The sequence below is a fragment of the Balaenoptera physalus genome (genome assembly GCF_965194825.1).
Source record: "Balaenoptera physalus genome assembly, chromosome: 14".
NCBI classification, from domain to species: domain Eukaryota; kingdom Metazoa; phylum Chordata; class Mammalia; order Artiodactyla; family Balaenopteridae; genus Balaenoptera; species Balaenoptera physalus.
This window is the reverse complement of record NC_138893.1, coordinates 12,945,327-12,957,937: the sequence shown is the minus strand read 5'-3', so window position 1 is coordinate 12,957,937 and position 12,611 is coordinate 12,945,327. Positions and strand designations below refer to the sequence as shown.

The window sequence follows — 12,611 nt, the reverse complement described above, 5'->3', positions numbered from 1 at the left end:
TCTCAATTATTCTTTAAAGATTGTCAATGATATTTTGGTAAATTCCTCTATACATTGCCAACCACCTCGGTCCAGAGGACAGCAATGATCTAGAATAGTTGGATTATGTCATAGGATCATTTCTAGAATTCTTAATTTGATGACCTCAAAAAGATGTTAATTCTATTACTTTAAATATCCTTGGTTATTCTCTTTGACAAATAAGTCGTCAAAACGGGGACAAAAGGACTTTGTGAAGTTAACCCCCATATTTTGTTTGTTTGATATCTGGTACCCACAGTGTAAGATGTTTTCCTGCCATGCCTGGAGAGAAAGCCTACCATTGTACTTCTTTCAGCAGCAGGTGGGAGATGAAATGAAGACCAGATGAGTCGTGGGGTTGAGGACTGGCCACGTGGTGTTCCTGGGACCCGTCTTTGCCCTCAGCCTTCCTCTCGGCAGACGGCGCTCGGTCGGTCCTTGTGCTGTGAGAGACTTCACGGTGAGTCGTGAGTCCTCTACTGACAAAGACGTCTCTCCTGAAGCACCACCCCCTAGACGCTAAGGCTGTCTGGAAATAGTCTGTGGCGGGGGAGGGAGAGGAAGGGGGAAGAGGGGGCATGGTCATGGGAGGTGGTTAGGAGTTCTATTTCAGTGGAATGATCCATTCACGTCACTCATGGAACAAAGTTCCTGCAAGTATTAGCACTGTACTTGAGAATATTATCCATACATTATCCAGATCCTAGATTCTGCGAGATTGTTCCTTCCAGGGTTTTCTGGTATTTGACAACTCCCAGGCCCAACTATCACCCTCACTGGGAGTCTCAGCTTCCTCAGGCCAGGCTCTGCCCCTTCTCCTAACCTCAGTGCATGAAAGCTCCTGGTGAAGGACAGCGGGGTACGCCATCCGAGGGGTGACGTAGCCTGTCCAGGCAACTATTTAAGAGCGTTTACCTCTTAACTTCAGAGCTGAGTCACGCCCTAAGCAGTGGGCTCAGCCAAGGGCATGTGGGCACTCATCCTACTTTCTCTTCCTGCCAAGGCCGGTGAGCGGAAAGGAAGCAGAATTTGGGGGAGTGCATGTTAAAACTCTGCCCTCTGCTTGTGTAGCAGTCAAGGGCGCCAACAGCTGTTTCGCAGCTCTCTCACAGCCAGCCAAGGCCTAGCACTGGCCGCAGAAGCTCTGTGAAAACAAAGACTACCTGATTAGCCCTTTGATAACTGCCCATGGCACTGTTAACCTTGACCTCTCCAGGTGAAAGTGCCAGTAAGTGAGTCAACACGAAGTCCCAGAGGCTCAGAACAGAAGTGGCGGGGGGGGGGGGCCCTGACCCCATGTCCTCCATGACCACAAATTCCATCTTCCTTTCTGGCTGGGCTCTGTCGGCTTGGGTGCAGGGCTGAGCTGGATATTTCTCCTTTTGGAAGAACAGGAAACTGGGCAATGCTCCTACACCTCTGCAATGGTCATGTAGGAACCTGGAGAGTCTCGAATCTGGCCTGTTCTATGTCTGTGCCTTGATTTTGCTCAAGGGTTCAACGGCCAGGTTGGAAATCACCATGGGAGCCAGGCTGTTAGCGGGTTCAGTAGGATAGAGTTTATGATTTCAGGCGGTGTTGAAAAATCAGGATTTCCCCAAAGATTCCTCATCTCACAGGTATCCAGTGATGCTTCTTATTATTACTTCGTTGTCTTGACCTAACTTGACGGAGATTAATCAAATCTTGGGTACAGATATCCTTACCCAAAATGCAAACAGTGCCCGAAATTCACAAGCACAGCACTTCCTTCGATACAGCTGAAGAATAACCTTATTGCAGACCGTGTTATAAACCCGGCCTTGCCTGGGTTCCCAGCACTCAGTCCGCCCATCCAGCACAAGAGTCGTCTTTTCTATAAAGTGAAGCAGGTGGTTCCTTCCGGCTCTGTAGCTCTCCTTCCTTCCAATCAGTACCAGGGCCTTCTCATAATGGCCTTTGTTTTTTCTTCCTTTGAAGCATGGTTTCCAGGCTTCGGAACCCTCAAGCGCCCCCGAAGCTATTCATCTTTAATCCCTTCCCCTGCTGCCCTGGCGTCTGATCTCACCCTTTAGCTCATCCAACCTCCTTATCCTACCAGATGCTCCAACGGCAGAGCTAACTGTGAAAATTTAGGGCCTGGAGCAAACCTTTCAGAATCATTCTTCCTCTGCTCTGCATTAATTACCAAATTAATCACTCTTTGGAGAGAGGGCTTCTTTCCTCCGTTGCTTCTCCCGCGGGCCTCCAGAGCACAGCTTCTTGGAATGACGTCTGTCTGAATATACGGCAATCGATCAAACTCTGGCTGCTCTCTGACATCCAAAGAGCACTTTGGTGGTGTTTTATATTTCCCTGCATTTGTTCCAGCAAGTCTTTATTTTTGGTGAGGCTGAGTTTTCTGGTTTCTCTGTGCTTATCCATCTCAAGTCCCTGCAAACTAACTCATTCAGGTTCCCATCCCTAACCTTTTAAACAAATTTATTTCTTTTTAATGGTGGCGAAATACACATCAACTTGACCGTTTTCACCATTTTTAAGCGTTGAGTGCCGTGGCATTAAGCGCATTCATATTTTGTGTGACCACTGCTATGCTCCATCCACAGAACTGTTTCCATCTTCCCAAACTGGAAGCCCATGTCCATGAACAACAGCTCCCCATCCCCCTCCCCCCGCCCCTGGCACCCACCGTCATTCTGCTTTCCCGTGTCTATGAATCTGACTACTCCGGGTACCTCCTGTAAGTGGAATCATACAGTAGCGGTCTTTCTTGTGCTGGTTTATTTCACTTCGTGTGATGTCCTCAGGTTCATTCATGTACCCTGTGCCAGAATCTCTTTCCTTTTTTAGGCTAAATAAAATTCCGTAATAGGTATATACCATATTATCCATTCATCCATCCATCAGTGGGCACTTGGGTTGCTTCCCCCTTTTGGTTCCGGTAAATCATGCTGCTATGAACATGGGTATGTAACTATCTGAGTTCCTGCTTTCAATTTTTGGGGGTAGTGACCAGAAGCGTAATTGCTGGATCACATGGTAATTCTGTTTAATCTTTTGAGGAACCACCGTATAGTTTTCCATAGTGGCTGCACCGTTTTACACTTCCGTCCATTATACGTAAGAGAGTTCCAATTCCTCCCCATCCTCGCCAACACTTGTCCCATCCCTATCCTTTTCATTTACGATACAATTCATCACAAGGCATAATTCAGGAGAGGACAATGAAGTCTCAGAGAAGAAGATAACGGGTTTCTGTAAGAGGCAACAGTTATTGCAGGAGGGCTGGCTATGTCATATTTTCTAAGCAAGGTATTGAAAATGGTCATATACGTGGACAATTATTTTTATAACTAAAATATACATCTATAAGTTAGATGTTCACATCTATTAATGTAATGTATTTAGATGGTAGAACCAAGCCCATTCACCCAAATTGTTCTTTGAACAAGTGAAGGGAGGATTCTTGCAGGCATCTTTCTGCACATGGCTACGTTCTTGGACAATCTTTAAACAATATAATTTCACATTTGGAAATCAGTGTCACCGGCAGGAATAACCCTCATACAAACAACGAGACAGTAGACAATTAGGGTAGCCAAGTTTAGTTCAATTGTACATTTCAGGGCAAATCATTTAAGAGGGTCCTGCTTTGAAAGAGCAGAACAAGAACCTGTTAAATTAGGAAGAAACACTTGCTTTCAGACTTCATCTCAACGATGAAATTAGTGTAAGCGGTGTGTCCCTCATCTTCTCGTCTCTTTAATTAGGTCACTGCCACGCTTCCCTCTACTTACTCAGCAGCTCAGAGATGAAATGGTTTTAGGATGATGCTGGCTGAACAATGAATGGCCTTCGGATAGTTTAAGTAAAGCAACTATACTCCAATAAAAAAAAAAAAAAAAAAAGAGTAGCAACAAAAAAGAATCAAGTAGGAGTCAAGGGGTTAAACCCGCTGACCCCTGTGCCCTGCTATAAGGCCGTGTCTCCTACTCCCCCGAACAATGCTATCTTGAGTTCTCAAGTGCTTAATTTACAGGGATACAGAAGGCCCAGTCTTGGAATTCTCTATGCATAGAAATGGGCATTGTGGATTTCAGCCTGCTGTTTGGCAAGCCCTCAGCCCAGATGGGGTTCAGTAATGACTCCTGCAAGGTGTTTAATCAGATCCTAGAAGAGCCCATGACTGCCATGTTTAATTATTCCGATTTAATGGAGCATTCAGCTGGATCCCACTTGGTTTGCGAGCAATGATTACGGTCATGGGGAAGAGGGGCCGAGGACGCAGACAGACACCGGGGACGCAGTGATGCGCTCGCTACACGGCGACTGAGGAGCTCTGCCGGGGTCTGACATCTCCAGCTGCAGATGTGAATTTATAGCCATTTTCTCTGAGCCAGCACCGATTTAGTCGAGGCAGACGATTTACTGAAACGCTACGACTCTGAATCTCCTCCTGCACACGGCCTTCCTCCCGATTCCACTGCATAGGGAAAGGCTGGGGGAGCAGCTGATATTCATACAACGGAACTTCTACTCCAGCACCTAACGGCCTGATTAATGGGTGCTGATGACCAGGACATTGGGAGTCTAACCCTTCATCCTGTTAATAAGCGGCCAAAGATACTTGCATGTCAAAGGGGCCGGTTATTTTTTATTTGCTCTTGTGAGAAACCAAGCTGCTCTGCAAATTTTAGGTAGCTCTCTGATATGAGGGCTGGAAAACAGAGGGTGGTATATTTCAGAGTCTGCAGATGCTAATGGTTGAATCAGAATTTTGATTGTAAGGATTGAATGGGGCAGTGAATTTTCTTATATTAAGATGAACCGGAGGGCGCTTAAAAGATTTTTTTTTTTTAAGTAACTTAAAGGCCCCGAATCTTATATAAAATGCAAGAATGTCACCTTTGGAAACGACGCTCATTTAAACCTTTTGTAAAATTCACGAGGAGATTTTCTTTGGGCTTAAGCTTCTGCCTAATTCCTGCTATTGAAAGTCAGGAAGCTTGGTCTTTGGGTTAACTTGGAGGTCATAGGTCAGAAACCCAATGCATTCCTTGGATTTTGCGGGTTTCTTACCATGTTCCCTTGCTGAGGAGCATAAACAAACACATTTCTCTCCCACCTGCCTCTAATCAGGTGTTGAATTAAACCCAGTCGACTCTATCTACTTTCCTTTCTGCTAGTGACTAGTATGCCCGAACTGTGCCAGCTAGAACTAGGGAAATGCTTTTCAACTTGTAAGCACCAAATCCACAGACGCTCAAGTGAACTGGAACTGTTTCTTACTAACCAGTCACCCAAAAGAGCAAAGCGTCTGTAAAGATTTTCATCACCTCCTCCTGCACACCCCCAATCTTGGAAATCCTGAAGAAAAAACATTGGCTTGATTTCAGAGGATCTGAGATGACTTAATAACCTCCGGAGGTTGGGACTAAAAGTGGTGGGCCTTTGCCTCTTAGGAAGGCTTGGGTGAGTGCAGTTCACAGTGACTGTGGCAGAGGGGTGGCTTTGCCATAGACGGCCGCTTGTTCTAGTGACCCACCTTCCTTGTTGCAAAGAGAGTAGGGTCGACTCTTCAAGAAGTCATATTCACAGCTTCTCCACAACTGGAGAGTTCGTCAGTCCGTCTAAATTTCACGTCTGTTCTCTCCTTAAATTGCCGTCCAGCGTTCCCAGGCCAGCAGTTTACGTAAGGAGCAAGAAATGTTAACAACATCCAAGTGCCCCACTGCTAACCACAGTCACAGCTCGTGAAGAAATCTATCAAGCGTGTGATTCTTACTGCGTTTTGAATAGATTATCTCTTTGGTCTTTGGCTCTGCAGACAAGAAGCTATGGTTTATGGCTTCATGAGTTTGATGGAGACTTCGGTTAATGACATGTCATCAGTTTCTGCATTTTAATGGGCTAGCAGGACAGCTGACTCCTGACATTTCAAAGATAATTGTGGTATCAGTAAAGGCAAGACTGTATTTTTACGCTCTCCGCCCCTGCCCGATGTAAGTTATATTTTTAATGATAAACCTGCTCCTTGAGACTGAGGAGAACAGGATAAAGCCTCTGAAATACGAATTAACTTTGTCACATATGAGAATGGCCTGAATGCATAATAGATCAATGCCTATGGTTAGAAAAAAACCTGCTTGATATCACTTATTCTAAAATAAAACTGATTTCTAGTAGATACATTCTAATATTTAATGAGTTTGTACCCAGTAAGTCCTTACAGAAAGTCGTGTTTAGCTACTAAGGGGTACCTTTTGGAATTAACAGTGTCTATGAGGACGCCAAGTTGCTCAAAACCACATGCACTATGGAGAACACGACACTGGGATTTTCTACAGGTTGGCTTTTGACTGGAAACATACATTTGAAAAAAGTTGAGCAGGCCAAGAGTCATGTGGCCACGTTCTCTGGCATGGCCATCTGGCAGACTTGAGAGATGATTCATTCTTTGCTGGTACAGACTGAGAAGTATTTCTTCAAAAAAACCCTTCTGGTCTGTAGGTGTGCCCTAGGGAGGCGGGACGACTCTCTATTCAGCTAGGTTTGGGTCAGGTTCCTTCGTTTTCTAGAAGCAACGTCAACCTTTGTATCCACTTGGTTGCCCTCTGAAGCAAAAGCATCCATCTCTGCCCCGTGATGCAGAGCTGCACGCAGGCCCTGGCCAGGACACACAAGTATCTGTAGTTAAGCTTTTACTGAAGGCAAGAAATGTTTACGGCAAACTGTCTGGTGAACATGCAGTCCAGTGATTCCTCTGAAGTTTAGGGCTTATCCCTGAACCAAAACTTTCCCTCCTGTCTCCCACTCAGCAGCAGCTCTAGGGGTTCTACCTGCGAAGACGTTTTCAGGTGTGACCCAACTCCTTCCCCCCATCTTATCTGTCCGCCTCATCTCTCACCTACTTGGGTCTTCCTTCTCTACTCTTTCCCTCATCCCAGGGGTTGGTCAACCATGCTAGCGAGTGGCCTGCAAGCGAAGAAAGGCTCTTCCATCTTTAAAGGGCAGTAAATGAGAACTGAACAGGCAACAGACGGTATGTGACTCTCAAAGTCTAAAATATCGACTGTATGCTTCACACAGAAAGTCTGCAGGCCCCTGTTCCATGCAACTCCTTCTGCTTTCGGAGTCAGAGTAAGCCTTTAAAACACAGGACATATAATAAAATAAACAAAACAAAACAAAAATAAAACACAGGACACGTTACGGTGCTTTCCTGCTTCAACAGCTTCCTTTTGACTTAGAATAAAATCCAGACTCTACTATGGCCAGAGTTACTTAATGATCTGGCTTTTACCTGTCTTTTCTAATGTCTCCTTCTTTCCCCATCACTACCTATTTTCCCTATATCCTTTCTACAGACTTGGGGCCTTTGAACTTGTGTCCCCTCTGCCTGGAAAACTACCCCCAGCTCCCCCTGGCCTGCTCCTTCCCCACCTTCAGAAGTCTCCTACCCACGGAGGGCTCCCCAGGCACACTGTCTACACCTCTGTTCCTCACCTGTAGAGAGGGGATGATCTAGGTAGCTGGTCTTTAGGGTTGCCATATAGACATAATGGACACAGGACAGTGCTTGGCACATGGTAACGAGTCAAACAATGTCAGTTATTACTATAATTACTACAGGATAATTATAATAATAATTAAGGGATCCCATCCCAGGCACTCTTTATTTCTATCTTTGAGTTTCAGATAATCGGATGCCTGTCTCCCCTTATTAGACTGTATGCCCTGCGAAGGCAGGGCCCAGCTGGCCTTGATCACTGACAGCTCTTCCACTCCTGACAAGTGCCTGGTTCACGGTGAGAGGGACAGCGGGGAGGGAGAAAGATGCCCACCTGGCCCATGACGCCCTGGCTTCCCGAGAATCCGCATTCCCTGGATGTGTCCTGGAGGTGCACCTGTATCTTTTGCAGGGGTGGCTTCAGGAAACAGCCTTATGAAGCCCCCTGCTCCACACGCTGCAGGACCGTTTAGGGTATTTTTCAATACACCGCTCATGTGAATGAAGCCCATGTGAGAAATCCCTCTGAAGGTAAATTCTAGGAATCACTGTGCTTCCTCCAAATTCTTGATACGGTTTCTGTTCTCGGAAGGTGGAGAACTTTGTACCGTGATTACTGTGGTTCCCTTCCCACTCTGGCTCACGTTCTGTCTCCTTTCTGTCTCATCTTTGATTCAAGTTTGCAGTTTACTCCTTCCTGATTATTTTTCAAATCGCTATTACTTTATTGCATTTATTTTCTTGTAAGCAAGACCAAATGCTTTGCTGAATAAGATAAACATTTTTTAAAAAATCAAAATGAAAGGCAATCTTGGGTAAATCACTTGACTTTAGCCTCAGTTTACTGAGCTGTAAAATGGGAATCCCGGCACCCACCTAGTAAGGATACTGTTAGGATTCAATGAGATCTAAGAGAAGTGCAGAGGACGGTGTCTGGCACGTGGCAGCCGTTAATCAGTACTAGTAACTTTCTACTTTAAATCAGGTTGGGATTCTGTAAGAAGCCTCAGTAGTACTCAGTACAGATTAAGGCCCTAAATGACCAGGAATAAATTCTCATACACTCAGATTGTTGACATATTAGAACCCCGAAGTCTACATTCACCTGACAACACTGTTCCTTGTGTGGACTCTTTTAAACATTTATTAAAAAAGCAAAACGTACGTTCATCTCAAATAGAACAGTTAAAAATGGTAAAGCAATACAAACAACTTGTTACCAGCAGCATCCAGTTGTTAGAAGGAAGGTCCTGCCCCGCTCCTCACGCCTGCTTGGGCAAGCTCAGCCTTTTCTGAGCCCGCTGCTACCTACATCGCCCTCCAAAATAGTGCAGGTGAAACCAAAGTTTATAAAATTAACAATTTAAGGTTAAATAAGCTTAAATAAGGGTGTTAAATACAAGACACTTCATCAAAGCTTCTGTACAAAGATAAAACAGATTTGGCATTGTACAAGTGATTCTGCTGGTTCATGGCACACAGGGGAGCTCTCGTAAGTAAGCAGGTTGACTTTTTTTTTCAACAGAGCATTAACTATACAAAAGTGAACTAAGAGTTGAAGTAACTACTCAGTGAGCCATTTACAAGGCATATGTATCTTTTCTTTTTTTTTTTTTAATCAGAACACTGTTAATATTCAGGCACCGTTTGCTCCTGCAAATAAATAAGTCTCTAAAGGAACTGCATTTGAACTCGTGTTAGACACATCAGTGCTTTTTCTGTTCCCCTCCCGACACGGCTCTTCCAACTATTTCCCCTGCCTCTTTCTTATTGCTATGATAATGTGGCTGTAGAAATAAAAACTACTGTACATCCAAAAAAATAGAGCACCTTTAACATTAAAGTATATGTCTGATTATTTGTTCTCATGTTTATTTTACAATTCTAAAGCCCAAGCTATGGTCAATTGTTTTAATATCTCTACCAAGTCACCTGATATATAGGACATAAAACCCAACCCTCGTCCCTCAGGAGGGAAGCCCACGCAGAGCTCCGTTTCAGCAGAGCCTTAGAGGGCCACACTGACACCAGAGTTTACATTCATCTCGACACCAGCGTTACATTCATCTTCACGAGCGTTGCTCTCCGCGGTCACACGGCGGCTCCCCGTGCTGCTGGGGGGCATGGTGCTAGACAGAGTGGGGACAGCAAGCACGGCTACGGTGGGCTGGAAGCACAGCGAGAAACCACATGTTGGTGACTGTGAAGGGACCCCGGGCTTCCCCAGGGCCCCTGGTTGGGCGGCGCTCAGGTTACGGCTTCTTGTCGACGGTGTTGAAGAACCACTCCGTGAACTTGCGCAGCTGGGCCGTGGCCGTCTGCGACTCTTCCTGCAGCCGAAGGTTGTCCTGCCTCAGGTGCTGCACCTCGGCCTGCAGCACGGCCTTGTCCTGCTTCTCCTGGGGGCAGGGGGTGGAAACAGATGGTCACACATCTGCGGGACACGCTCTCTCCTCCCAGCTGCAGTCCGAACGCTTCTACCCTTATTTTTTTTTACTGATTTACTGATTTCTTTTTTTTTTTTAATTAATTAATTAATTTATGGCTGTGTTGGGTCTTCATTTCTGTGTGAGGGCTTTCTCTAGTTGCGGCAAGCAGGGGCCACTCTTCATCGCGGTGCGCGGGCCTCTCACCATCGCGGCGTCTCTTGTTGCGGAGCACAGGCTCCAGACGCGCAGGCTCAGTAGTTGTGGCTCACGGGCCTAGTTGCTCCGCGGCATGTAGGATCTTCCCGGACCAGGGCTCGAACCCGTGTCCCCTGCATTGGCAGGCAGATTCTCAACCACTGCACCACCAGGGAAGCCCCTTATTTATTTCTTGAGGGGAGAGGGAATCTGATTGCCCGCTCTGGTTTCTGCCAAAAACAGGGGGGTGGGGACGAGTAACTCAGAATATTCTTTCCTTTCATCCCACTTTGCTCCCAACAGGAAGCGAGACAGCTGTTATACGGGCAGGTGATTAACCACAGTCTATATTATCCTCTGTCTGAAAAAGGGGGACTGGGAAAAGGTACAGCCTGGGACAGGAGGGCGGAGCTTCCCGGGTGCACCTCCTTACTGGACAAGTTGGAATCAGCATACCTGCTGATCCTGGGCTTGTTTATCACAAGCTCATCTCGTCTTAAAGCTTTCCTGGGACGGTGTATTTCCCTAATGACCTTCAAAGTGTGGCACTAAAAACTATGTACAAATTATCAAGATTTTTCAGGGACTTCCCTGGTGGTGCAATGGTTGAGAATCTGCCTGCCAATGCAGGGGACACGGGTTCGAGCCCTGGTCCGGGAAGATCCCACATGCCGTGGAGCAACTAAGCCCGTGAGCCACAACTACTGAGCCTGCGCTCTAGAGCCCGTGAGCCACAACTACCGAGCCCGCGCGCCACAACTACTGAAGCCCGTGCGCCACAACTACTGAAGCCCGTGCGCCTAGAGCCCGTGCTCTGCAACGAAGAGTAGCCCCCGCTCGCCGCAACTAGAGAAAGCCCGTGCTCAGCAGTGAAGACCCAACACAGCCGAAAATAAATAAATAGTATTAAGAAAAAAAAAAACGATTTTTCATAAGAATCAGACCTGGAGTTTCCAACAGACAGTAACGGAAAACGTACAACACAAGTTTGAGCTCCCAGACGCTGAAAGGGATGTTTTGCCCCAGAGAGAGAGAGGGGGGTCATTGTCACCGTGGTGGTGGGAGATGACTTGATTGCTAACTCCGCAGATGCACCTGCAGCCCTGTGCCCACGGCCGTGCGGGTGAGCTGGGGGCTAAGACTCTTCAGGAGACTGGCCCCCTGGGTGTGTCTGGCCCTGCCCTTGAGCTTTGCTCCTATTTCCCGTCCCTTCTCACCTCTTGACCAAAGACACCGGTCCCAAGTGGAGGCTGGTGTTAGAACTCATTACTGACTCAGCCCACTTCCCTCAGTCACTACAAGAGGTTCAAGGTCCTGGCCGCCCCAGGCCCCAGGGCTCTCGTTCCCAACACGGCTCAGACATCCCCAGGGCCCTGCTGCGGCTCAGCTGCCCACCTCTCCTGACCCCTTGACCCTTTAACTCCACCCATGGAATGCGTCCTCTGTCACCGAAACCTGCTAAACTCTCAAGCTTTTCCCTGGATATTCCCTTTATCTTCAGCTATAAGTGAGTCCTGACTCTCTCCTGGGGACGAGGGTTTGTTCTGAAGAGCACAGGGCCTGGAGGCTGCCAGGCCAACACCTCGCCCCGGCTGCCCGGTGCAGGTAACTGCTGTCCCCTAAAATCCCAGCTCCCGGGAGAAGCCTGACATGGGCTGTGAGACCTGCCACCCCTGCTCTTTGCCATGGTCGACTATATCTCCACTCCCTCCCATCATGGAAGATTCTAGAGTGTGTTTCACCTTTCTTCTTTCCTCCTCCATCCCTCATGTTTATTGATGATCTTAAAATGCCGTAGATGTTCCACCTGATTCAGTCTCTTTGTGACCTTGAAGACTGCTCTCCTCACCCCCCACTCCTGTGGCCATTTCTTGTACCTTGAAGCTGTTACTGATAACCGCACATCTTCCTAAATGCTTCAAGCTCCCACTGCCTGACCACCACCTCTTGTCTTTCTAAAATAATTTCTCCAGTATCCATCCGTCCAAAAATGATCTAATCTACCAATCTTACCTTATTGTCAGTGTCTACTGACACCCCCTGTGGTGACATTATTCCTCCTCACCCAGCTGAGACTCTGAGTCACTCAGTTTAATCACATCCTATACACACTGAATGGTCCTTGTCTATCGCTCCTGGTCTTAATTTCTTGTCTAAAATCTAATATTGGTTAAGTCCAACTCTCTAACTTTTCTACACCTACATCTGGAGACAGGGTGACCAGCTGGCCCAGCTGGTCTGGGACGTTCTTAGTTCCAGCTTTGAAAGTTCTGTGTCCTAGGAAACCCTCCATGCCAGGCAAGCTGGGACAGCTGGTCATCCACACTGGAGGAAAATACCTAACTTATGCTGCAGTCTCACCAAATACATCTGGTCCAATTATTCTCCATTCTATACCTTACCCTCCATCCTTAAATCTCTCACCCTCCTTCCCATCGCTCACTCTCAGCTCTGGAATAAAGAAACCACCAGAGGGG

The 12,611-nt window shown here is 46.8% G+C and overlaps 1 protein-coding gene across 1 annotated transcript in view; it reads right to left on the bottom strand.

Annotated features, from left to right (window-relative positions):
- Positions 1–9,108: 9,108 nt before the first annotated feature.
- SIPA1L2 (signal induced proliferation associated 1 like 2) overlaps positions 9,109–12,611 on the bottom strand; it is a 222,484-nt gene continuing 218,981 nt past the window's right edge. Inside the window, exon 20 of the mRNA XM_082424966.1 lies at positions 9,109–9,909. Coding sequence (XP_082281092.1) covers positions 9,763–9,909 — 147 coding nt within the window. The 3' untranslated portion in view covers positions 9,109–9,762. The remainder of the gene's footprint in view (positions 9,910–12,611) is intronic.